Below are 26,636 nucleotides of genomic sequence, written 5' to 3'. Positions count from 1 at the left end.
TATATCTTCTTCCCTTTGGTTCCTAGGATACTTCCATGGATATTGGACTTAATTAGGCATCTATAAGTTCTATTATTTTTTTTCTGAGAACCATCATAAAAAAGTGCTTTAATTAGTAATTTTTCCTTTTTTTTCCTTCAATATACAGCTCCAAGTTCCCTGGAATCTTCTACAAAGATCCCTGCTCTCACTTCAGAGCCCTTTATCTGGAACCTAACATGGGTCATGAAAGATTCTCCTCCTTTCCTCTCACAACGTAGTCGATATGGTAAGTGTAATGGATATTTTGAACAGTTTGTTATGTCAGTCTCATAATTAAGGAAATTTGCAAGTAATAGCTAGTGGAGTAGGCTTCAAATACCATATGTCTTTTAGTGCTCTATGGGTCTTGTAGGCATCCCTAGAATAATCTGGTACCTGAAACAATTTGGAAGTTGGTGTTGGTCTTTAGAATTCTCCCTATTCCACTCACCTATTGACATCAAAATCTGGGTCTGCTACTGTGTGTGTGTGTGTGTGTGTGTGTGTGTGTGTGTGTGTGTGTGTGTGTGTGTGTGTGAAATCTTAGGAAACTAGCTGAACCTTTATGGGTTTTATGTATTTTAGCTGACCAATGCAGTAGTTGAACTAGTAGATTTCCAAGGCCCCTCCCAATTCCTATTTCTATGATTTTGTGATTCTCGGTGTAGGTTAAGGCATTCACTTATGTCCCTTCTCACCCTAAGCATGTTATCTTCTCTTTGTATTGTTGACTTCGTGTAGCACTCTCTCCCATGCTCACTATCCTAGTGGCTCTACTACTGTCTTTTCTTTCACCAATACCTCAACCACCATCATCCTTTTGTTGGAATTTAATTACTTTCCTTCATCTCATGCCTTCACATGCAGAGGAAATCATTGGTTACTTTGACAAAATAGTCCTTCTTTGGTCATAGTAGCATGCATCCATTTTAACTGGTCTTCCAAAACAATGGTGTCAAATTCAAAGGAAAATGGGGATAAATTGTCCATACCTGGGACAAATAAAACAAATTCAGTTAGTAGAAAGAATTTCTTCAATATGGTGGCTTTCTACATCATAACATTGCAGAAGTACATGAGTTTTGTCTTTCTGCCTTCTAAATGAGATGTCATGGTCCATGCCTATGGACTCATCCTAGTTGATCAGCACTCTGATCCTACACAGCATTAATAGTCATTAAAGTTCTGGGAGCACTTGTCCAGAAGAGTTTCACAAGACCCATCAAAACCCAAAAGGCTTGTTGTTATACTTCTAAAGAGCCCTATTCACAACTTTCTCCACAGAGAGGAAAAGTGGTTTTCAGAAGAGGAGCAAGAAGTGATGGTAGGATTTTAGAAGTCATCAGATCCAACCTTCTACTGTATTTTATCCTTCCCCTTTTTTCTTTTTTTTTTAATCTTCTATCTTAGAAGTAATACTAAGTATTAGTTCCAAAGCAGAGGAGCAGTAAAGGCTCGGCAATTGGGATTAAGTGACTTACCCAGTGCCACACACAGGTAGGAAATATCTAAAGCTGGATTTGAATCCAGGACTTCTCATATCCAGGCCTGTTTTCTATCCACTGAACCACCTAGCTGCCCCCTCTCCCTTTTTTACAGAAACACCAATAGTTGGTTAGCTCATCTCAGCTTCAATATTCCCACTGATGATGATTTTATTATCTCAATTTGTTATACTCACCATCTCTAATTTCTGAGCTTGATTCAGGCTTACCTTCCTATGTGTCCTAACCTTTAGTTACTCATCCCTAATACTGAGAACCCATGCATGAGAACGTCTTCCCCACTTCACACCTGAACTCAGTTTATACTAATATATCTACACTATATAAGGTAATAGGAGTAGACTTCTCTCTTCAATGTACTCCTCTTGTCAGCACCATGACTCTGATGAGAGATAATCTGTTATTTCTAAGCGAGGCACTTCTAGAAAGAGCTGGGCCATGAGTCAAAAGGCTTAGTTCTAGCTTCCCCTCAAGCAATCACTGCATACATGACTTTGAATGAAATATTTCTCCTCTATGAGTCTCAGCTAAAATTAAATTATTGTTCAATTGTTATTAAAATGTGAGTCTTTAAAATTAAGTGTATCTGTGTATGTATGTATGTGAGGATATCAAATTAATGAAGCTGATTGAAATTCAGAAGATTAATTTTAATTTAATGAGGACTGTTTCCTACTTTCATATTTAGGTCTATGAATCTATGAACTGACCAGGTTCCTTATCCTAAGTTACAATCTGTTTTTTTTTTCCTTGAAATTCAAGGCTTGTGGTCACATATGGTTCAAACCCTTGGATAAAACTGGTATGGACTATTTTGTGATTAATGTTGATTCTATGAATGGTAGAACCTGTTATCTCATCATTCCCAAAATATCTAAATTTCTTGGTAATTCCAGATCTTTCTCCCATATCCTTTTGCAAGCATAATTCAGTAGGTTAGCCATGCTCACTGGAGACAGACTTTTTTTGATCAACCACAGAAGGTAAATCACTCTTCTATCTTCTCCTATAGAGCAAACCAGTGGTAAGAGTTCAGGTTAGGCCTCCTGCCCCATGTTCCTCTGTGATTTGATAGAAACATTGGGTTTAGAGCCATAAATCAATACTTGTCAAGAACTATAGGAGAGACATTTTCAGAAATGTTAATAACTTCATTAATTTTAAGACCTCAGACTTGGATGGAGGAGTTTAGTCATATTATTCCAGCCTAAAGGGGCAATTTTTTATATGGTTATAAGTAACTAAGTCTTTCAAGTGGATATAGGCATCTTAAGTGGGACCTAAGTTCCTTTGCATATTGCCTACAGATGCTTTTCCATGGGTTAAGCTTTTTTAGCCAGACGCAGAACTACACTGAGGAAAATGAAGCTTTATCCCGGGGAGCTCTCATCCATGAAAGAGTGCTTCCTTCTCAAGAACGTGCACTTCCTCTCTTCAGAAACCACTGAGCTCCCTTTCCCTTCACCTACAAATCAACCCCTTATCCAGGAGTAACTCAGTAGATCAGCCAGGTCCACTGGAGACAGACTTTTTTTTTTTTAACTAACCTCAGGAACCAAGCAATTAAATCCCTCTTTCACCCTCCCCTATAAAGCCAACCAGTGGTGAATTTCAGGTTATACATACCCCCCTACCTCCCAACGCCCCCAGGATCCCAACTTCCTTGGTGATGAGGGTCTAACCAATTCTTTTTCCCCCAAGATAAAAATTTTCCTAGATCCAGCTTTCCTAGTTGCAGTCAGTGCTCTCAGGGGTGGTGTGGACCAGAATAACCAGTTAGAGAAAGGGAGCCTGGGATGCAATACCATGGGCAGCAGAGAGCCCTGTCCCTTGCTAGGCAAGGTGTCAGTTCTGGATTGACTGCAGCTACTTCTTCACCAGTGTTTTATGAGGAGAGATGAGGTGGAGAGAGGCTAATAAGATTTACTCACCCCCAGCCTGTAATTATCTGCTTGAGGAAAAAGTTTGACCTACCTTTTTGAAGGCTCTCCATATTTCTTCTAATTTACGTTGGGGCCTTTTATGTTGGAGGATATATATTCTCGTCAGTGGCATTCGGTATCGGATTCCAGCTCGTACTTGTCTCGAGGTGTGAGTGACGGGGGCTTCACTAATTTCATCTTCGGGAAGCAGAGAGCAGCCCATCTCTCCCTCGGGGCTCTGATGGAGGCCGTCTCAGAAAGTTTTTCCTCTGCCTTTTTATCATCAGCTGCTGATGACTGTAGACTTATTTATAGGCCTGTCTAAAATCCTGGGCCCCAACTGCCTATCCAGATAGAAATCAGTTCCACCAGCAGCAGCAGGTGGTGAGAGATTAAGGACACTGAGTTTATTGAAAAGGAGTTTTGATCACTAAGAATTCCAGAGACAAAGAAATGGAAAGCCTGATGTTCAGAACCCCCTGCCAGCTGGCATTCCCTTACAGTCAGCTATCCAGTAAATGGATGTCCAGTAAATTCAGATCCAGTTGAGTAGAGGGCAGCCAGGTGGCACAGTAGATGGAGTCCCAGATTTAGAGTCAGAAAGACTCATTTTCCTAAGTTCAAATCTAGTCTCATACACTTACTAGCTGAGTGACTCTGGGCAAGTCACTTAACTCTGCCTCAGTTTCCTCTCCTGTAAAATGAACTAGAGAAGAAAATGGCCAACCACTCCAGGATCTTTACCATGAAAATCCCAAATGGGGTCAAGAAGTCATGAGTGAAAAACGACTGAACAAAACTGCCCACAACAAGCCAGGCTATTCCTTGCATGGGATGTTGAATGCCCTGAATCCAAATTGTGCTAAATGATCCAGGCTGACTCCTAGGATCTCTGACATCCTGTACAAGCTTCCTTTGGTTCCATTTCCTCCTCTGTATAATGAAGAGGTTGGATGAGATGGTTTCCAACTCTACCATTCTATCGTGTCTAGCATTCTACGACTTCATGCAAGTCCCCAGAGTGGGACTATATACCAAGTGTCAGACATGAAGCGGGAAACATTGGACATGGAATCAGAGAATCTAGGCTTAAATTCCAGATCTAACACTGTCTAAGTAACCTCCTAAGGACTGTTTAACCTCTGAGGGCCTCAATTTCTCCATCTGCATAAGGGGGTTGGACTAGGTGACCCTCTAAGCTCCTCTTCAGTTCTCAGAGTCCACAAGCTTAAGAGGAGGAAATCAGCTTTCCCTTTATGCCTACCGCATCAATTATATGCATAGTATCAATTTGTACATAATTCTCTATGAGGCACAGTAGCATCTCCTTGTCTCCCTCTTACCTCCTACTCTTTCAGGACAGCGTCTTTCTTCATCTAATTATTCTTGCTAAGTAGGTATTCTGGGAAGCATGGCATAGCAGATAGAAAATTGGCTTCCATGCCAGGAAGACCCGAGTCCACATCTTTCTTCTGACACATTCGATGTGTGACTTTGGGCAAGTCACTTTCTGCTTCAGTCTCCCAGAGACTTTCCAAGACATCTCTTACAGAGCAGGTGTACATCTGCTAAGGATGCTCCTTACTCGAAGTTCTTCATGCAATGATGCTCTAGGTCTGGTGCAAAGAAAAATAAGCGTATGTGCTAACTCCTAGTATATAACTTGGAGTTTTTTAGTCAACAGAAATGCATTAGGCATTTTTTATTTGCCAGGCACCGTGCCTGGGATACAAAGAAAGACAAGACCATGGTCCATGCTCTCACGCCACTCACATTCATTCTAAACAACCTCGTACATACATCAGTGGTGTCACACAAGTAGAAAAGAAGCCACTGATCCTTGCCTAAGGATCTCAGTGGGCTGTACGTTGACAGTTTTAAACTGTAGTATGGTCTCTGTTTTATAGCATTTTTCTTTTGTTAAATATTTCCCAATTATACTTTAATCTGGTTCTCCACACCTGGGAGTAGTATTACAGGTCTCAGGGCTACATGTGTGGCACCGAAGAAGATATGTACAATATAAATTAAAGGTGATTTTAGAGGGTTAGGTGGGTGGTCAGGGGGACCAGAAAAAAGTGTTGAAGGGGAGCATTAGAGGAAGCTAGGGAACCCTTATAAGAGTCAGAGGGGAGGAGGAACCTTTCAGGAACAAAGGATATGTGAGTAGTGGTGAACAGCTAGTCCCAAGATGCAGTGTCTTGTATGTGTGACAAAGAGGCTTATAGGGTTGGCTAATAGTGTACATGGAGAGGAATCAGATAAAAGAAGACTAGAAAGATAGGCACAAGCAGGATCTGTAGGGCTTCGAATGCCAGGCAGAGGATTTTATAATCTATTCCTGGATGAAAGAGGAAACCACTGAAATTTATTAAGTAGGAGGGGGTGACCTCCAGTCAGACCTACACTTTAGGACTATTACCTTGTAAGCTGAGGGAAAAGTGCATCAGAGTGGGAGAGAATTGGGGCAGGAAAACCAATTAGAAGGTTATGGCAGTTGCCTAGGCAAGAGGGGATGAGAACCTTTAGACTGTGGTAGAGAGATGAGGCCATCTGAAAGAGATGTCATGAAGGTAAAAATGCCAAGATTTGATGATAGATTGGATGTGTGAAGTGACTACCAGTGAAGAATTTCATACTGTTTAAGGAGTAAATGTCCTACACTTTTATGCCCTCTGTATTTTGCTGCTTTGGGGCAAAACCCTGGTCATCTCACCCCAGTTGCAGCTATGATGAGAGCTCTTATTGGCTATTGACTAAAACTTCTATTAAAATTTCTGCTTTCAGGTCTACAGGGACCCATGCAATTTAGTGACTATTGCTTTAGAAAGGGAGGAAAAATTAGTAAATTAGTTTTTTTAATTACTTTCCCCTCTGTCCTATTAATGTATCAATTTATTTGACAAGAAAGTCAAATCTATAGATAGCTAACTAGATAGATATAATTTTAAAACTAATCACGAAATCAAGAAGGGAAAACAAAAAGGCTTCCTATCCCCTATGGGATTGGCATCACTGTCTCTGGCAAAGAGAAGGTTTGATCACAGTTCTAAAATTACACATTAATATGCCTGGCAGCAATCACCATCTCCACTCTCAGGAGCCAGGCTTCAAAGTGAAGTGGCTCCCTGCTCCTTTGTGCGTGCCTCACCAGAGCCAAAAACAAGTCCCCATCACCTGCTCTGCCAGGAGACTTTCTTGGCTCCCTTTATATTCTGTTCTTAGCATTATTTTGATGAGCCACGTGACAGTTTCTTTGCCTTGCCCCTGACTCAGGGAATGGTCAAAGTCACCCAGCTAGTAAGGCAGGATTCAAATCTAGGTCTTACTGCCTCCAATTCTGAGGTGGGATTCAAACCCAGGTCTTACTGTCTCTGAGTCTAACACTCTATTCACTAGCCTGTTTTGCTCTCTAAGAATCTAACAATAATATTGTGGTAGGACTCTGAAGAACCAGGAAACCTTTGTAGATCTTTTGCAAGATGGAGTTCCCTAATACAGCAAGACCTCATAAGAATATAAGAAAGGGCAGGGGAGGGAACGAGCCCTTATTAAGCACCTGTTGTGTACCAGAGGCTGTGCCAAGTGTTTTGCAAATCTTATTTGGTTTGGTCTTATAACATAGTGCCATAGGTTTAGAGCTAGAAAGGATATTAGACTCTAACCCTATTATTTTACAGTTAAGGAAAAAGAAGCTCAATAGAACTAAATTACTTGGCCATGGTTACAGAGCTAGCGTCAGAGGCAAAATTTGAACCCAAGTCCTCTTGACTCCAAACCCAATCACTTTTTTATATTGCTATCTCCAATTGTGTGGATTCCTGTGGGTTCTCCACTGATTGATTGTGCCTCCAGAGATTCCATCTGCTTCTTCTCGAAAGGCCATTTCTCAAACTGAGTGAAGAGCCAGTGATGACATTGCTATTCAAGATGGCCCAAATTGTTGCAATACTGGTAGGATCCCAGGAGTAGAAGAGAATATAATTAAGATAAGGCACAGTTCTCTGGTCTATAGAGGTCATCTTTGCCTTCAACTTTCAAAGGGAGAATAAAAGCATTTCTGTGACTCAGTTTTTCCAAGTTTCATGAATTTGGTATTTCAAGGCTCTTTGAAAGACTGAAGGAACACAGGGATGTTTTCTAAATCAGACCCATAGGAGGAAGATGGGGGTCTTAGGACACTGTTCTTATTGGTTGCCTCCATTGCCTTTGTATTGGCATGACATGGGAGCTCTAGAATATTGTCCATGTCCAAATCACCAATGAGTCCATAAAGTCCTGGGGGACCCCTGTGTCCACTACAGCAAGAGCCTGGATTACCCAAGGAACTGCAATTAGAATTTTTTTCCCTCCTTTTAAAAAAATTACACCATGTTTGACAATTGTTTTCTGACATTTTACAATTCAGATTCTCTCATTCTCTCCTCCTCAAGGTGGTAAATAGTCTGATATAGGTTATGCCAGTGCTTTCATGCATTTCATATTTCCATATTGCTCATTCTGTGAAAAAAGACTCATGTCACACATACGATAAAAAACTCACGAAGGAAATAAAGTGGAAGATGGTATGCTTTGATCTGCTATCAGACTTTAGCAGTTCTTTCTGCAATTCAATTTTAAGAGTCAAAAAGAGATAAGTGTTGGGGGGGTAGCTAATAGATTAATTATGAGATTAAAACATGGCCAGCCCAAATATAGTGAGCAAACAGGAAAGGCTTCTATTCTTGTAAGAAAGAAGAGTCCATAAGTAGCTTTTGGCCTTGGTGGAACTCTGGGACCAATTGATAAAGGGGGTTCAGGAACAGTATCCCTTGAGCTGTACTAGCACCCTACCTGTACAGCTCCAACTGGATGGATTGGAGGATAAAAATGATTGTCAAAAATTTGGCTATTTCCTAGGGTGGGAATCAATGTCTATCCTTAAATACTTAAGTGGATCCACAATGCCACTGATAGGGGCAGCCATTCACTCCAGCAATATAGAATCCACTGGTGCCAAACTCAAATAGAAATGGGTCCCAATTGCATACTGACTTAGAAAACTATAAATTACTATTATCTGTGTTTTATTATATTTTGTTTATTTTGTTAAACATTTCCAAATCAAATGTTCATCTGCTTCTGCCATATTCCAAGTGGACCACGTGATTTGAACATTTCAGAATAGATCACACTACAAAAGTACCTTCTCATCCCAGGAGACTTTTGTCTATATCCTGTCATAGATGTTCCACAAGGAGTCTTTCTAATGAAATTCCTCAGAATACCTCGCTGTTGTGTTGATACATTTCAGCAGGCAGTCCATCTATTGGTTATCTTTTGTTTTTAATCCCCACCTCTTTCCAGGCATCCATCTCTCTGGTGATATTCTTTACTCTGCTTCTCCTTTGCAACTTTTCATTGATAATTTGCCTCCTGCTTGCCACCTACCATGTGCCTCTTCACTGACTTTTGGATGGCCCTCAACTTTAATTCTATAGAGTAGCATATTCCATCTATATAATATCACTAGAAAAATGCCTATCTTAAAACATGAGCCTTGGCTTCAGAGGGAAGCTTGTTGGCATTATAAGAACTACAAAATTCCTCCAGATCAATCTGTCCTGCTTCCCCCATCCTCCTGTTCAGTTCAGGATCAAATTCCTTATTCATGTTCCAGATCTGTTCAAGATATGAATTACTTAAATTTCAGTTAACATATTTAGAAAAAAACCAAATGAATACAAAAGGCTCATTTCCTAGCTATGATATTGCAGATGTGTCCAAGATATGGAATATAGGTAATGAGTATTGTGGCACATATAGGTTGAAGCTACCCATTCAAGTGCACATTATATCTAGGAAGCAAGCATTTTGTAACCACTTGGTTTTTCTTCAGTAGGTTAATAAGGCAGAACTCTTGAGGGATTTTAAATGACATTTAGGAAGATCTGCAGTTTCAGGATTTAAGGAAATCAGAACCATGCCAACTACAAATAGGAATTTCTGGATGGTTTCACTTTCTATTGGGTATGCCTCTTTTTTGGATTAAGCTGGACCTCCTTCAGGATGTGAGCCAACACTTTTGGCTAGTCTTCATCTTCCTATTTGATGCTTTGTTTGATTCCAATGGCCATAGGATGATTGAATACATTTATTTCTGTAGGTCAGTGGTTCTTAACCTTTTTTCCCCATATTATGGTCCTCTTTGGCAGTTATTTGAAGCCTATAAACCCTTTCTTAGTATGTTTTAAAATACAAATTATAGGGGGTAGCTGGGTAGCTCAGTGGATTGAGAACCAGGCCTAGAGACTGGAGGTCCCAGGTTCAAATCTGGCCTCAGACACTTCCCAGATGTGTGACCCTGGGCAAGTCACTTGACCCCCCTTGCCTAGCCCTTACCACTCTTCTGCCTTGGAACCAATACACAGTATTGATTCCAAGATGGAAGGTAAGGGTTTTAAAAAAAATACAAATTATAAAATACAAAGGATTACAGAGGGAATCAATTCTAATGAAATAGTTATCAAGATTTAAAAAAAATTCATAGACCCAAACTTAAGAACCCTTGCTGTTATTTTTAAAGGAATCTTGTTTAATTTTGATGTATGCATGGGGATTAACTTGGGAGTATAAAACTTTTTAACCCAATGCTTTTTATAGTTCCATATATGCTGTGAGATCTTAGTTTATTTTACCTTTTAGCCAGTTGTGTGATTGTAAAGATGGAAGGAAACAAGCATTTATTTGTTGTTCAGTCATTCAGTCATTTCTGGCTCTTCATGACCCCATGGACCATAGCATGCCAGGTGCTTCCAAGCTCCAATATCTTCCAAAGTATGTCTAAGCTAGTATTCATTGCTTCCATGATACTATCTATCCATCTTATCCTCTTCCATCCCCTTTTACTTTTGCCCTCAATCTTTCCCAACAGCAGGGTCTTTTCCAATGAGTCCTGTCTTCTCATTATGTGTCAAAAGTATTTAAGCTTCAGATTCAGTATTTGGCCTTCCATTGGATAGACTGAATTAATTTTCTAGCTTTTCATGGATTTGATCTTTGTGCTGTCCAAGGGACTCTCAAAACTCTTCCCCAGCACCATAATTTGAAAGCATCAATTCTGTGGCAGTCAGCTTTCCTTATAAAACTCCCACAGCCCTACATTGCTACTGGAAAAACCATAGCTTTGACTGTACGGATCTTTATTGGAAATATAATGTCTTTGCTTTTTAGTATGCTGTCCAGATTTGCCAACACTTTCCTTCCAAAGAGAAAGTATATTTTAATTTCATGGCTACATTCACCATCTGCAGTAATCTTTGAGTCCAAAAATATAAAGTCTGACACTGCTTCCATTTTTCCTCTATTTCCCAAGAAGTGATGGGACAAGTTGCCATGATCTTAATTGTCTTTTTATGTTAAGCTTCAAGCCAACTTTTACAATCTCTTCTTTCACCCTCCTCAAAAGACATGTTAATTCTTCTTTATTCTCTACCACCAGAGTGGTATTGTGTATACATTGGAAATTGTTGATATTTCTCCTGGCAGTCTTAATGCTGGCTTTATATTCATCTAGTCTGATATTTCAACAATGTATTCTGAATATAAGTTAAATAAATAGGGCAACAATATACATACTTGTTTTACTTCTTTTTCAATCTTAAACCAATGAGTGGTTTCATTTTTGGTTCTTAACTGTTGCTTTGTGACCCACATTCAGGTTCTTCAGGAGATAAGTAAGATGAACTATTACTACCATCTTGGAGCATTTGCCACATTTTGTTGAGATCCACACAGTCAAAGACTTTAGTGTAGTAAATGAAGCAGATTTTTTTTCTGGTACTCCTTTGCTTTCTACCATAATCCAGAGTGCTATCAATTTGGTCTCTAGTTCTTCTGCTTCTTTGAAAACCAGTCTGCTCTTCTGGTAATTTTCAGTTCAAACATTGCTAAAGCCTGGCTTACTGAATCTTAAGCATAGTCTTGTTAATATGTGTAATCATCATAATTGTTCAGTAATTTGAACATCCTTTGGCATTGCCTTTCTTTAGAATTGGGACATAAAATGATCTTTTCTAATCCAGTGGCCATTGTTGAGGTTTCCAAATTTGCTGGCATATTACACTTTGTGGACATCATCTTTAGAATTTTAAATTGCTTGGTTGGATTCTGTCACCTCCACTAACTACCCTTATTGTTAGCAGTGTTCCCATGGCCCACTTGACTTCATTCTCTAGGGTATCTGGCTCTTCTTCAGTGACCATATCTTTCTGTATATTCTTGCCATCATTTCTAAAACACTTTTACTTCTGTTCAGTCTTTGCCGTTTTTGTCTCTTCTCAAGCTTATTTTTGCATGTAACATTCCTTTGATATCTCTAATTTTCTTGAAGAGATCTCTTGTCTTTCCAATTTTGTTTTTATTTCTTTGCATTGGTCATTTAAGAAAATCTTATCTATCCTTGCTATTCTGTGGAATTTTGCATCAGTGCCAGGTAACTATGCTAAATGCTTTGCCAATATTAGCTATTTGATCCTCACAACAACTCTGAGAGGTAAGTGCTATTATTATCTCAATTTTACAGTTGAGAAAACTAAGGTAGACAGGTTAAGTGACTTGCCCAAGATTACATAGCCAGCAAGTGTCTGAAGCTGGATTTGAAGTCAGGTCTGCCCAACTCCAGGGCCATTACTCTATCCACTGTGTCACCTAGTTGCCTTGGTGTTATAGAATACATCTGAGAAAGTGCTTTCAAAGATAGCTTCATTAAGTATATACACATACATATATATCTATGACTAATCTATTGGACTTAATGACTTCTGCATTTCCTTCCAGCTCTACACAGATGATGCACAAACATTCCCAAATATATAAATACAGAGAGACCAATGGCCATATCTACCTGGTGTAATCCATCTCAGATTGGTGTGACTTGGCCCTCCCAAAACTATTCCACCAGAAATTCCTTGTATTAGTGGATCTTCCAAGTTCCCCTTTTCCCTGGTAGAGCCAGAAAATCTGCTGCCTAGTCATCTTGGATAAGGGAGAGATCTCAAAATCCTCTTTGAAGTCTTAGTTAAATCTCTCCATATTGCCCAACACTCTAATAGATGGATAAAGCCTTACTCAAGAGGTATATTACCCTGCCAAATAAAACACAATAACCTAGCAAGCACCACCATCACTACAATTATAATATGCCTGTCTTTGGAATTTGATACACAACTTAAAAAAAAAGCTTTAACTTTTAAAAATCCAATTTGCATTAGTATCTTTTATTTTTATTTTATTTTTATTTTTATTTTATTTTATTTTTAGTTAAACAAAACTGGGAATGACTCTGTCATGACTCTGTCATTAAAAGCTCTGACTCTGGGCTCAAGTGGACCTACATTCAATTTTTTGGGACCTTGATCTCTAAATAGAAGATATAAGACTTTTTCATTGGCTCATTTATCTGCCATTCCAGAGATAAGCTTTAGTTATGGCTTATATCGAAGATCTTCTAAAAATGGTTTGACAAGGACTCTTCTAGAAGAGTACTCAGTGTACCAAATAAATATTAGTTTTGGGATAGCTACTTATTTACTCTACTAAAAATGAAATGCTTAAATATCAAAAGACCCATAAGCATAGATTAACATAGAACATATGCTTAAAATATGAAAGAATAACCTGTCACCTACTGTACTCTTCCCCAGAGGTAAAGGCAATATCACAGTCCTGCTCTACATATAGTTCATTCTTTGGAACTATCCTATCTAATAATTCCAAAGTTCAGACCTTCTTGCAACCCAAGGTATGACTTGAACTTTCATGATTCTTTCATTGCAGCATCCTATGATGGTGATAAGCTTCTCTTCTGAAGAGTTACCGATGAAATTACCTCTTGCCAGAAAGCTATCTTCTGACCCTGAAAACTCATAAAGTTACCAGTGGGGCTGGACAGATCCATTTCTCAGGCTGTTCATTGAACAGACTCAGGGTGAAAAACACAAAACAGAAGCAGCAGCCAGACTTGTGGTCCAATGTCTGGCTCACCCAGGCCAGCTTATGTTCCTTTTGCTGTATGTATGCAGTCTCTATTACTGCCAAGGGAAGAGAAATCCCTACTGGGCTTCCATCTAGATCAAGGGATAGCTGGCATTGACTGCAGCCCAACAAAGAGACCTATTTGAAAAGAGATCAGGGGATGACTCTCTTAGTTACTTTTATTGCTTATAGAATAGGATGTATGTGTGAGGGTGAGGGGGGAATGTTATTCTTGGATCAGTCACCAATTTACTTTGGCACAGCTCCCAGTCATGGGTACCAATAAGGGATGACTGCAGGCCCATACTTTTACCAGAGGGCATTGTACTTGTTTCTACAGAGTCTGAGGGCACGTACCATCATCTCCAACCCATTATGTTTATACCACCATCCTTTACAAATAGATCCATCCTTCCTCCATCATCTTACAAATCATCCCTTCTATTAAAGAATAAAAAGGGAGGAAAAAAGCTATTCTGCAAGACTGACACACAGCTCTTTAAGGTTCACAAAGAATTTTCATCATAGAAGTCTATGAGGTAACTAGTGTGAGTTATTATTATTCCACTTGTTTATTTATTATCCTAGGTTATTTTACAGATGTGGAAAATGAGGTTCAAGGAGAATGCCCAGAGTCACAGAGCTAGTAAATAGTAGGACCTGTATTCAAATGATGGCCTTATAATTTTGTCTCTTCTTTACCGTGACCTCAAAATTCTCCTATACTAGCCAGATTCAATGCAATTGAATGCAAGGCACTGTTTTTTTTTTTTTTTTGGCTTCTAGTTCATTCACCTTTCTTAGTAAGATTCCTTTCATGATAGCATTGCCCTGCTCCTCTTCCCATGGTGCTTCTGAAGGATTATTCACATTCCTGGACCCTGTTAGCAGAGTTCTCCATACTTCTTATTTGATCCTGTAGGAATGGTACTTATAGACCCACATCCCTCCTGTTTCCCATTATGTTATAAAAATAAAAATTTCACCTGAATGAAAAGACACATTAGTGTTGCTTTAAATTCCATTCAATGAATAAATAGTAATTTAAAAAAAACATAAAGAAATAGGAGTAGCTTCCACAAGAGACTCCAGATCTGAGCTCAAGTGAACCTAGATTCAATTTTGAGTGACCCTGTTGTTTCCATATTTTCTGGAACATAGAAGTTACTGTTCATAAAGCACTTCCCTGATAATAACACTACATGGCCAAGTTCCCAAGTTCACTAGTATCATTATCTCCATTTTATAGGCAAGGAAGTGTAATATAGGTCAATAAGGGAGGTTATACCCACCCACACTGGTGAATTGGGGATTAGGAGAGAAAGGGTTGAGAGAATGAGAGGGGAGAAGAGATTAAACTTCCCCTCTCTTCCCCTTAGTGAAGACAGCCTGAGTTTGTCTCCCTGAGGGACAGAATATGTCTCCTCAGAGAATGGGGTTGGGAGGTGAAGGTTAAGAACTGGAGGAGAGGACTTTAGAGGAATGACCCACTGCCTAGCTTCTTGATCTTAGCTATTGTTGAGAGGCAGGATAGATTTTCCTGCTTCTGGATCTTCCCAGTATCCCAACTACCACTTTTCCCTTTAAGATCTAAGTTCATTGTTCTCCCCAAATCTTCAGTCCCCTTGTTTGGTGTCAGAAAGTAGGCAGACTTGATCTAAGTAATAACTCTTTAATAAAGAACCACACAGGGAAGGGAAATTGAAAGTTGGGTAAGGAAAATGGGTAGCAGGGGTCCCTAGAGACTGGTAGACTGACCCCCCCAAATCTTGGGGGTCCAGGCCCTCAGCTGGTTGTCTCTACTCTTGAGCTAATTTGATTAAATTGCTGGAGGCTAGGACAAATTGGGGATAGAGAGGTGGAGAAAATCCAGGATTTTCTCAGTAGATGGCTTCTTCTAAGTCCAATCTACAATGTTTGAGATGAGCAAAATTCCAGGGATCACTAGGAAGTAGTTGGTGTCCAGAGAGAGCTCTCCAGCCTCTGAGATCCTCTTGTCAGGCTCTCAGCTGAAGGAGTTAGAGTTGAAGTGGCAGTTTTGAGTTCTGCTCTGCCTCTGTTCTCACCCTGGAATCCTGAGTCTTCCTTTATACCCCTCCCCCACATGGGCTGCTTCTTGCTTCACTGGTTCAGATTTCCTTCTTTTGTATCTTCCTCTCTTTTGCAAATTCTTCTCTTACAGAAGCTGTTGCTGTTGTTTAGTCATTTTTCAGTCCTGCCTGCTTCTTCCTGACCCCATTTTGGGTTTTTGTGGCAAAGATACTGGAGTGGTTTGCCATTTTCTACTCTGTCTCATTTTTCAGATGAGGGAACTGAAGCAAAGAGGGTGAAGTGACTTGTCTAGGGTCACACAGCTAGTAAGGATATCAGGCCAAGTTTGAACTTGGTTCTTCCTGACTCCAAGTCTGGCTTCTTTCCATTGTGCCATCTAGCTGTCTGCAGGGCAGACTGTGAGCTGTGAGCCTTAAAGAAATGGTGTCTGCAGGGGAGGCTAGGATGGTGAAGAAAAAAAGAAGCAACTTGTAAAGGGATCAGTTGTAGGAATAGAAGATATGCAACCTACAAATGAGAAGACTTGGGAGGAACATAATATAATATCTCTCTCCTCTCTCTTCCCTTTTATTCTCTTTCCCTTTTGCCTCACTTTATCTATCTCCCTCTCTACATTTATCTTACTTTCCACACCCTTTTCTATTTATTTCTCATAAAATCTGGGTACTGAACCCTGCCTAATATCCTATACTAATACCATTTTTTTGCTATGTGTGTAGCAATTCAGGTGGAGAGATAGCATAGGGGTTGGATCAACAGGCACTGGACTGGGAGTTAAGAAGACCCAAGTTCAAATCCCATATTAGCTTCTTGCTAACTGATAGTGGTCAAATCGTCCTCTTTTTGGTTCAATATCCTCAATTCTAAAATAAAATCCATGTCCTTAGTGATTTTTAAAGTCCCTTTCATCTCCAAATCTATGATGCTATGATCTAAGGACAGCTATTTGTACATAGAAGGTGTTCAATAAAACTTGGTTAATTAGTTGTTGTTTTATGGACTTCCTGATAAAAAGCTGTCAATTTATTTAATTGAAACAGTATAAGATATCCATTCTGCTCAAAGCTTATATTTGAATAATTAAATTTTGTTGATTATTATTAATAAAATTTAGGGTGGTTTTCAAAATTCATTTGAAATGTTTTACAATAAATAAATTTAAAGTTGTTTAGGATTTTTAGCAGGATTTGATTAGGTCCTTCATCATACTTCCACAAAGGGTACTTTCTTCCCCCCTACCCAAGCCTACCTTTTCAGCTTGCTTTTAATTATGGTTTTCCCCATTATAATGGAAGTGCCTTGAGGACAAGAACTACCTTTCTTTTTCTTGTATTTGTATTCCCAGAATTTAGCATAATGCTTGGCACATGGCAATTGGTTAGTTAATAAACCTTTTGTCTATCTGACTAACGAAAAAGGATCAGTTATAATGGATAGAATTTTTTGGACTTAATATCAGGAAGACCTGGGTTCAAAACTTGTTCATGATATGTACTAGGGGTGTGACCTTGAGCATCTATTAAATAAGGGTACACTTGATGACCACTTACTTCTTACTTCTTCCAGTTCTAACTTCTGTGTGCCTTACATACTTTCCTAGGACTAATGTACTAAATCACAGACAGCAGTTTGCATGGGGAGGGGGGGGCAAGGGAGTACCAACAGGTATTTTCCTATGCTGAAAAAATTTAAATACTTCTTATATGTACGCCATAGAAGTGCGGGAAGGTTGGTGATGGTAGTAAAATATCAGAGTTCTCTAAACTCAGAGTGGAGACAAAATGTGAAGTCCCGTGGGCTGCCGTGAATATTTATGCTTATGAGGTGGCAATGTGCTTGAGAATTGCTTCCAGAACTACTCTGTAGATGGAACTGTACTAAGCATTAAAAAAAAACACATAAAAATATAGTCAAATGGGTCCCTGTCCTCATAGAGTTTATATTTTGGAGGGGAAGGAAGGGGATGCTCACAAATAATAAGAAAAAAAGAGAATGTGTGAATAAGTACTCTATAAAGATAAAGTTATGTGGAAGGACTGGGGAATAAGGGCAAGCTTCATGGGGAAAGTTACATGGAAATATAAGCACGATTTCAGTAGGAAGGAAGGATAGTATAATGGGAACATCCCTGGCCATAGAGTCCCAAAACCTAGGTTGAGATCCTAACCAGTGATGCTTAAGACCTAAATGGCCTTGGGTTAATCTCACCCTCACAAGCTTATATACAAAGAGCAGAGAGGACATTAGAGGTTATCTAGTCTGGCACTCTGATTTTACAGATAAAGGGTTTAAATGACTTTGCCCAAGGTCAGACAATACCAAAGACTGGCTTTAAAGTCAAATTCTTTAACTTCCCAGCTCATTCCACAGTTTTGTGTAGCTTTCTTCTCTATGTCTCAGTTTCCTTATTTGTAAAATAAGGGGGTTGTATTAAATGGCTTTCTATGATTCTGAGCCAAGGAGAGAGGGAGAAAAAATATACATGGTGATGGTGAAGTGAGGAGTTTGTTTAAGGAACAATGAAAATTCTGTTTGACCTAAATATATCTGAATCCATTGGAGTAAATAAAATCAAAAGGACAGTGAGGACAAGAGTCATGTGAAAGAAATCTGGCATGGTATGATGAAGCCATGTTTTATCAAGCCTTGAATGCCAGGGTGAAGCCTTTATTTGATGGCAATAGGGAATCATGGAAAGCTCCTGAGATGGGGAGGGCTAGGACTAGAGCTGTGCATTAGAAAGATTAATCTGGTAGCTTGGGTGTGGAATGGATTGGAGGGGGAAATACAATTCACAAAGCAATTAAAAGCACTTCACAATTTGTTTCTACACTGAGCTGACTGCCGTCAAATTACTTTATATCTTCCATCCGGCTAAGCTGGAAAAGCCCTCTGGCACTCTAGATGGGGGAGAGGTGGGGAGGAGAGGAAAAAGAAAATCCATAAAAACCCCAAACATCACCAGCACAACATTTTAAAATGTCAGATTTTATTAATCACACCTTAGCTTGCATTCTAATGCAGCCACAGTCCATTGGCAACACTGATTTACCAGACCAGGCAGAGCTTCTTGGACCCAGCAAAAAAACACAATTATTACCTTCCTCCACTGCCCAATTTGTTAGCCATTCAACTGTAGTATAAACTAGACAAATATTTACTCTATATAAACAAATCAAAATAAACAGTTTCATATAACCAGGAACACATTCTGAGGTCCCAACATGAGACTTCCATTGTAAAGAATGGAATGATATCACTTGGTATTCCCAATAACTCCACGAGATCATTTGGTCAGATAGTACCATTCCCATTTTACAGATGAAGAAACTGAGATTTAGCAGAGTGCAGTGACTTATGCAAGACCACAAAGATGCAATTTTAATCTTCTTTTGAGCTAATGAAAACTATATTTTATCTGTATTACATTTTACTTTTCCTAGATCAGAGATGAATATGAAAATAAATAGTAATAGTTTATATACCTTTTTAAGGTTTGCAAAATTCTTTGTAAACAGTATCTCATTTTATCCTCATAAAAACCCTGGAAAATAAGTGCTGTTATTATTTTCATTTTACAGATGAAGAAATTGAGGCAGACAGAGTTTAAGTGCCGTATAAGTTTCTGAGGCTGCATCAGATGCTGCTGTCTCCAGGGCCAGTGATCTACCTACATTGTTTAGTGCTTATATAGTGGGGGGAACTGGCCAAGGAAGGCTCAGTTCTTAGAGTATGCTTAGATTTGCCCTTCCCTGGGAGCTACATAGAGCATGCACAGATATTCCTTACATGGTACTCATTTAACATATGGAACTTTAGGGAACCAGTTTGGGATATGAGTGATTGAGGGGTTTGGTACAGAGTGATAACACAAGTCTTCTAATTAGTTGCCGAGCCAGAAGAACAGATGACTCAAAAGATATGGAGCCTGAAATGAATTGTCATATAAATGGGATAACCTCCCCATTCTCTCAGTCTCTTTAACCTTCTAGCAGCAAATGAGACAATACTGTGAGATGGGGTGTTGGGAAGGGAAGAGGCGCTGCACATTCTCCCATATGGCTACCATGTGTTCATGAGCACATGGTACAGATGTTTCTTTGGGGTTGATATTTCTCTAATGTTTTTCAGTCATTTTTGAGTCGTGTCTAACTCTCCATGACCCCATTTGGGGTTTTCTTGGCAGAGATACTGGAGTGGTTTGCCATTTCTTTCTCTAGCTCATTTGACAGATGAGGAACTAAGGCAAACCATGTTAAGTAACTTGAGCAGGGTCCCACAGCTGGTAAGTGGGTAAAGCCAAATTTGAACTCAGGAGGATATCTTCCTGACTCCAGGTCCAGCACTCTATCCATTACAGCTACCTCGTTGCCTCTCTGATGTTACAAAGCCAACATTCAGAGATGGAATTGACTATATTTCAAGCTACGAACCTCAAAAGGTTAAAAAAAACTACCAGAGGTCCCTGGCCTCAGGATACTATTTTATTTACATCTCTCTATGAGTGTTTTTCCTATCAATGGCCACTGCTTCCACTTCTAGTTAACTCTTCTACCTAATTAGGCTTCAGGTGGGACCTGTAATGGCTTTTCTGAGGTTTGAGTTCATTAATGAATACCTGAACATGCCCTGAGCGCTTTTAGTACTTTTTTATTATTGATTTTTAATTTTTTCTCCAGATTACATAGCAATCAATTTTTAAAAATCATTTTAAAAATCAATTTTTAAAAATCATGTTCTCTCTCTTCTTCCCATCCCTTCCTCCTCCCCAAGACAACAGGTAATATCATATAACAGGTTTTACATGTGTTATCATACAATAAAATTTCCATTTTCATCATGTTGTGAAACAAAACACATCATTTCCACTAGAGAAAAATTCATGGTGGAAATAAAGTAAAGAATGGCATGCTCTTTTAAAATGTCATTTCCTGAACTGTGGGAGTAGAGACACAGAAGAAAAACAACTGCTTGATCACATGGGTCGATGGGGATGTGATTGGGGATGAAGACTCTAAATGATCACCCCATTGCAAATATCAATAATATGGAAATAGGTCTTGATCAGTGACACATGTAAAACCCAGAGGAATTGCTCATTGGCTACAAGGGGAGGGAGGGAAGAGGGAAGGGAAAGAACATGAATCATGTAACCATGGGAAAATATTCCAAATTAATTAATTCAATAAAAATTTCCAATTCAAAGAAATGTCATTTCCTGACTTTCATGTTGCCAGAATTTTGCTTTTCTGATTCAGAAACTCCACAAGATATTATTAGACCTGCTTAATTCAATTTATAGTTATTAAGCACCTACTATGGGCCAAGTAGTGGACATGCTAGTAAATATTGGTTAGTTTGCTTGGAGTCAGTGGTGGGTGGTCCCAGATCTATGATTTCATGAGTATAAGGACTTTTTAATTGAGGAAATTCCCTTTCTCAACAGGAAGCTGCAAACAAATCAGCAATTTATAGACTTTGATAGTTGCTTGAGGTCCTGAGAGATTAAATTTCTCCTAGGCATAGAGTCAATACTTCATCCAAAGAGGCTATTCTGACTTCCTGACTCAGAGGTGAGGTCGGTAAATACAACATTCTACTGCCTCTCTGGAGCTAGAGATAGAAAGACAAAAATGAAATGATTCTTAGCCTCAAGGAGATTCTATTCTATTGGACGAAACAAATGTACACCCAGAAATAAAATAAAAAAGTAAAAATTGAAGAGATCAGTAACAACTTCAAGCATCAGCAATGTTTTCACATAGGAAGGTCCTGAGCTTGATCTTTTTGAGTATTTTCTAATGCAGCTTGGGTGGCTCAGTGAACAGAGGACTATTTACTGTGTGTCCCTGAGCAAGAAACTTTTTCATTTGTCTGCCTCAGTTTTCTCACCTGCCAAATGGAAATAATAATGGTATTTACCTCCTTAGGTTGTTGTGTGGATCAAATGAGATAAAATTTATAAAGTGCTTTGCAAACATTTAAGTAAGATATAAATTCTATCATCATCATCATTATTATACTATCTCCACCTTTGGTGCAAGAATTACATAGGTCTTTGAGGATATCATATCAGAGAAGTTAGAAATGTTTTAGTATCTCTATCAAAGACAAAGTGTTAGGCTAGATAGTCTAAGATTTTTGTGTATCTCATTGTGCAAATAAGTCCCTTTGAGGGATATAGTGCTCCAAATCACCATTAAATAGAACTCAAGCTAGAGTACAAGCCTTTTGGTGACCTCACAGTGTAGTGGTAGAGCACTGGATTGGAAATCAGGAAGGCTGAGGTTTAACTTACCTGTGTGTTATGAACCTGGACTGATCACTTAAGGTCTCAGTTTCCCCATCTCTTAAATGGAGATAGTTTACTTGATGACCAACATCCCTTTGAACTATGGTTCTGTGTTGTCTATTTACTGGTCTTTCCATTCTTTATACATAGCTAAATCATTCTCTGGTTCATAGAATCACAGAATGTTGGAATTGGAAGAAATCTTAGAGCTCTTCAAGTCTAAGGCCCTTATTTTACACTGGAAGAAATTGGAACCTAGAGACTGTTGGGCAGTCATTAATGCCTATGTATCAGGCACTGTGATAAATGCTGAAAATACAAAGAAAAGAAAAAGATTGTTTTTGTTCTCAAGGAGGTCACAGTCTAAAGGGGGAGGCAACATGTGAACAACTATGTACAAAGAAGATTGATTAAGGATAAAATTAGAAATAACCAACAGATGGAAGATACTGATATTAACAGGGATTAGAAAAATCTTCCTAGAGGAAGTGAGATTTTAGTTGGGTCTTATAGGAAGCCAGGAAGTAGAGATGAGGAGGTAGAGAATTCCAGGCATAGGGGGAAGGCAATAAAAATGCCCTGAGTCTAGAGATGGAATGTCTTACTTGAGGACCTGCAGGAAATCAGTGTCATCAGATCTCAGAGTATGTGGTTATAAAGTTTAAAAAGTCTGGAAAGGATGGAAGAGGGCAGCTTGTGAAGGGTTTTCTACAAGGAGGGGAAATGACTTACCCAAGGTCACATTTAATAAATAGCAAAGAGTTAAATCTTCATCTTTTGATTCATTTAAATTCACTAAACATTTATTAAGTTCTTACTAGGTGCTAGATACCCTGGAGATACAAAAAAATATGTAGAAAAAAATAGTCCCTGACCTCAAGAAGTTTGCAATTTTCTGGAAGCTAACCTAAGGAATGCAATGCAAGCAGAACCTTGCTCTCACTTGTCAGTCCTAAGAATAACAGATTGTTAAGTTTTGCCTATATAGTTCACCCTCAGAGGAGGAAATATTCATCCAAAAAAGCTTTCAGACATATGCTTCCTCCAATCAATCATCATTCATTGGTTTCCCCTCTCATTTCCTGCTACTTTTTACCTAAATTTTGCTAGCAAGGCTTTGGAGTTTCTGATCCCCCCTCTCTGAATTTTCTAGCTACAGAGGAAGCATGAACAGGACCAAGAGTGTCATTTCTTCTGTTCTGATGTTCTTAGTGGAAAAATTAGTGTGTCCCATTCCGCACACCCTGGCCTTTGTCACTGATAGGATGCAGTTGAGAGCAGCTGTCGCCTGAGGAGACATCTGGAGAAATGTTGGGTGGAACAGGTTTGGGATTGCAGATGGAGAGCTGGAAGGGATCTTAAAGATAATTTAGTCCAACTCCTCTCTCATTTTACATCTGAGAAGGAAGGCCCAAGAAGATCAGCAATATTGCCCAATATCCCAAAGGATTTGCACTCAAATCTTCTGACTCCCTTAATTCCAGGGTTCTTTCCACTTTACCACACCATCTTAAGAGTGATAAGAGGCACACTGGGAACTAACTTTTTCATCTTTGTCTTTGGAACTTGTTTTTTCCCTATTGAATGTGCTTAGGCACACACACTCATAGATGCTCCATTTATGCATAAAGGCCTATGTGGATGACTATTTTCAGCTCTGAGGATGCATTACATGGAAATAGCTCCCCAGTATGTCATTCTTAAGACCAAAAAATGAGAGCAGGGTTCTCTGTTTTCCTCGCCTCACTTTCTCCTAAGCTGTCTTTCAAGGCCAGGCTTCTAGTTGATTGATGAAGGAGTCTTGGCCTCTCTTCTAAACACTCTGATTGCAAGTAAGCAAAGCAGCTGTCTTGAATTTGGGCTCCAGATGTGTCCTAGGGAGAACACAGACAGGAAGGAAATGTTCTCCATGTCACTGTCCCAATAACAAATGAATTTTGGATAGGAGTAGGGGGAAACTAGATCCGTTAAAAGAATGGCTTGCAACATCAAACATGATATAAATTGGTGAACAAATCTTAACAGATACTTATTAAAGGCATAGCATATGCAAGGTACCAAATTGGAGATTGAAAGAATGGAAAAAAAAAAACTTGGGCCCTGCCCTCAAGGAGCTTACAGTCTAACAATTTTCAAATTTTACTCATCTCTAAGGTAGGTGGTGGCTAATTTCTTTTGTGGGAAGGAAAACACACCTAAATAAAAAATTAGGACTTGAAGTCAGGACTCCTAAGAGTTCTGCTCCTTTGATTCATTTATTTGTCTAAAGCTAAAATAGGAGACTTTGCTTTGATGACCTAAAATTGATTTGTTATAATAGTTTGAGTGTCTTAAGAGATATTTTCATCTAAAGCAGAGGTTCTTAACCTGATATATGCAAAGTTGCTCTAAATTATTCTGCTAACTTGTTTTAATATAACTGTTTTCCTTCAAAATCCTATATATTTTATGCATTTGAAAACATTATTTTCTGAAAAGAATTCATGAGACAAACATGGTTAAGAACCTGTGCATAAAAGTCTTCATTTTGCAAATGAGGAAACTGAGACCACTGGAAGTGATTAGGTTTCCCCTAGGTAACACAACCACAGTTGGATCCTGGAATCAAGGTTATATTTATTAATAAAGGTGTCATTCTCTCTCTCTCTTTCTCTCTCTCTCCATATGTATATAAATATAAAATTATGCATATATATGGGTGTATTACATATTATGCATATATAATATGTAACATATTATTCCGTTTTTTGCAGATTAATAAACAAAGAGTCTAAGAGGTTAAATGATTTGCCCATAACCTTCTAGTAAATGACTGAGGAAGGATTTGAATTCACTTTCCAAGTCCTACCTTTGTTCACCCTGCCTGGCTTCAACCATATATCTTCATATATGTACATATATCATATATAATATACCATGCATAAATAACATATATATAACATGTATTATATATTCATATTATACACATCAAGAGGGAACAGAGCACAATGAACCAAGTGTTGCACCTGGAGAGTTGTTCTTAGATTCAAATCCAGTTATTTACTGGATCATTCTGGGCAAGTCATTGAACCTCTGAGTCTTTGTTTACTCCTCTGCAAAAGAGGGTACCAATATCTCTACTGCCTACCTCAAAGGGTTGTTGCAAGAAACATAGGTAAGTATGTCTCTTGTTTGTTACTTTAAATATAGTTTATAATCAAAATAAATTTTAAGTAATGTAACTTATATTACCTGTGTGACATTAAGTAAGTTCCAGCATCTCTGAGCCTCAATTCATTTCATTTCAATTCAATAAATATCTATTAAATGCCAGCTATGTGTTGGCATTGAACTAAGGGTAGTAGATATATAAACAAGGTGGGAAAGACAAGCGCTTGCCCTCAAGGAATTTACAATCCAATAGGAGAAAACAAGACACAAAAGGTAGCTGGAAAACAGGAGTGGGGGTGGGAGAGTTTTAGAGTACATGAATAGTATCATCATAATTCTTTTTTTAATTGAAAATTTTTATTTTATTAATTTAGAATATTTTTCCATGGTTACATGATTCGTGTTCTTTTCCTTCGCTCCTGCACACCTGCAGCCAACGAGCTGTGTCCTTTACATGTGTCCTTGATCAGAACCTATTTCTATATTATTGATATTTGCACCAGGGAGATCATTCAGAGCCTACATCCCCAATCATATCCCCATCGACACATGTGACCAAGCAGTTGTTTTTCTTCTGTGTTTCTACTCTCACAGTTCTTTCTCTGGATGTGGATAGTGTTCTTTCTCATGAGTCCCTCAGAATTGTCCTGGATCACTGCATTGCCACTAATGGAGAAGTCCATTACATTTGATTGTACCACAGTGTATCAGTCTCTATGTACAGTGTTCTCCTGGTTCTGCTCCTCTCACTCTGCATCAATTCCTGGAGCTTGTTCCAGTTCCCATGGAATTTCTCCAGTTCATCATTCCTTTGAGCACAATAGTATTCCATCACCATCATATACCACAATTTGTACAGCCATTCCACAATTGAAGGGCATCCCCTCATTTTCCAATTTTTTTGCCACCACAAAGAGCGCAGCTATGAATATTCTTGTACAAGTCTTTTTCCTTATTATCTCTTTGGGATACAAACCCAGCAGTGCTATGGCTGGATCAAAGGGCAGACAGTTTTTTAGCATCCTTTGGGCATAATTCCAAATTGTCCTCCAGAATGGTTGGATCAATTCACAACTCCACCAGCAATGCATTAATGTCCCAATTTTGCCACATCCCCTCCAACGTTTATTACTTTCCTTTGCTGTCATGTTGAACAATCTGCTAGGTGTGAGGTGATACCTCAGAGTTGTTTTGATTTGAATTTCTCTAGTTATAAGAGATTTAGAACACTTTTTAATGTGCTTATTGATAGTTCTGATTTCTTTATCTGAAAATTGCCTATTCATGTCCCTTGCCCATTTATCAATTGGGGAATGGCTTGCTTTTTTGTACAGTTGATTTAGCTCCTTATAAATTTGAATAATTAGACCTTTGTCAGAGATTTTTTCCCAAATTTGTTGCTTCCCTTCTTATTTTGGTTGCATTGGGTTTTTTTGTACAAAACCTTTTTAATTTAATGTAATCAAAATTATTTGTTTTACATTTTATAACATTTTATAATTCTTGCTTGGGCTTAAAAATCTTTCCTTTCCCAAAGATCTGAGAAGTATACTGTGCTCACATAATTTACTTATAGTTTCCTACTTTATATTTGAGTCATTCACCAATTCTGAGTTTATCTTGGTGTAGGGTGTGCAATGTTGATCTAAACCTAATCTCTCCCATACTGTTTTCCAATTT

At 38.7% G+C, this 26,636-nt stretch overlaps 1 protein-coding gene across 1 annotated transcript in view; it reads left to right on the top strand.

Moving 5' to 3' along the window:
- ALK (ALK receptor tyrosine kinase) overlaps nucleotides 1–26,636 on the top strand; it is a 1,130,668-nt gene that overhangs the window by 283,262 nt on the left and 820,770 nt on the right. Inside the window, exon 4 of the mRNA XM_007476029.2 lies at nucleotides 149–268. Coding sequence (XP_007476091.1) covers nucleotides 149–268 — 120 coding nt within the window. The remainder of the gene's footprint in view (nucleotides 1–148; nucleotides 269–26,636) is intronic.

This window comes from Monodelphis domestica, chromosome 1 (assembly GCF_027887165.1).
Source record: "Monodelphis domestica isolate mMonDom1 chromosome 1, mMonDom1.pri, whole genome shotgun sequence".
NCBI classification, from domain to species: domain Eukaryota; kingdom Metazoa; phylum Chordata; class Mammalia; order Didelphimorphia; family Didelphidae; genus Monodelphis; species Monodelphis domestica.
This window is presented reverse-complemented; position numbering and strand designations above follow the sequence as displayed.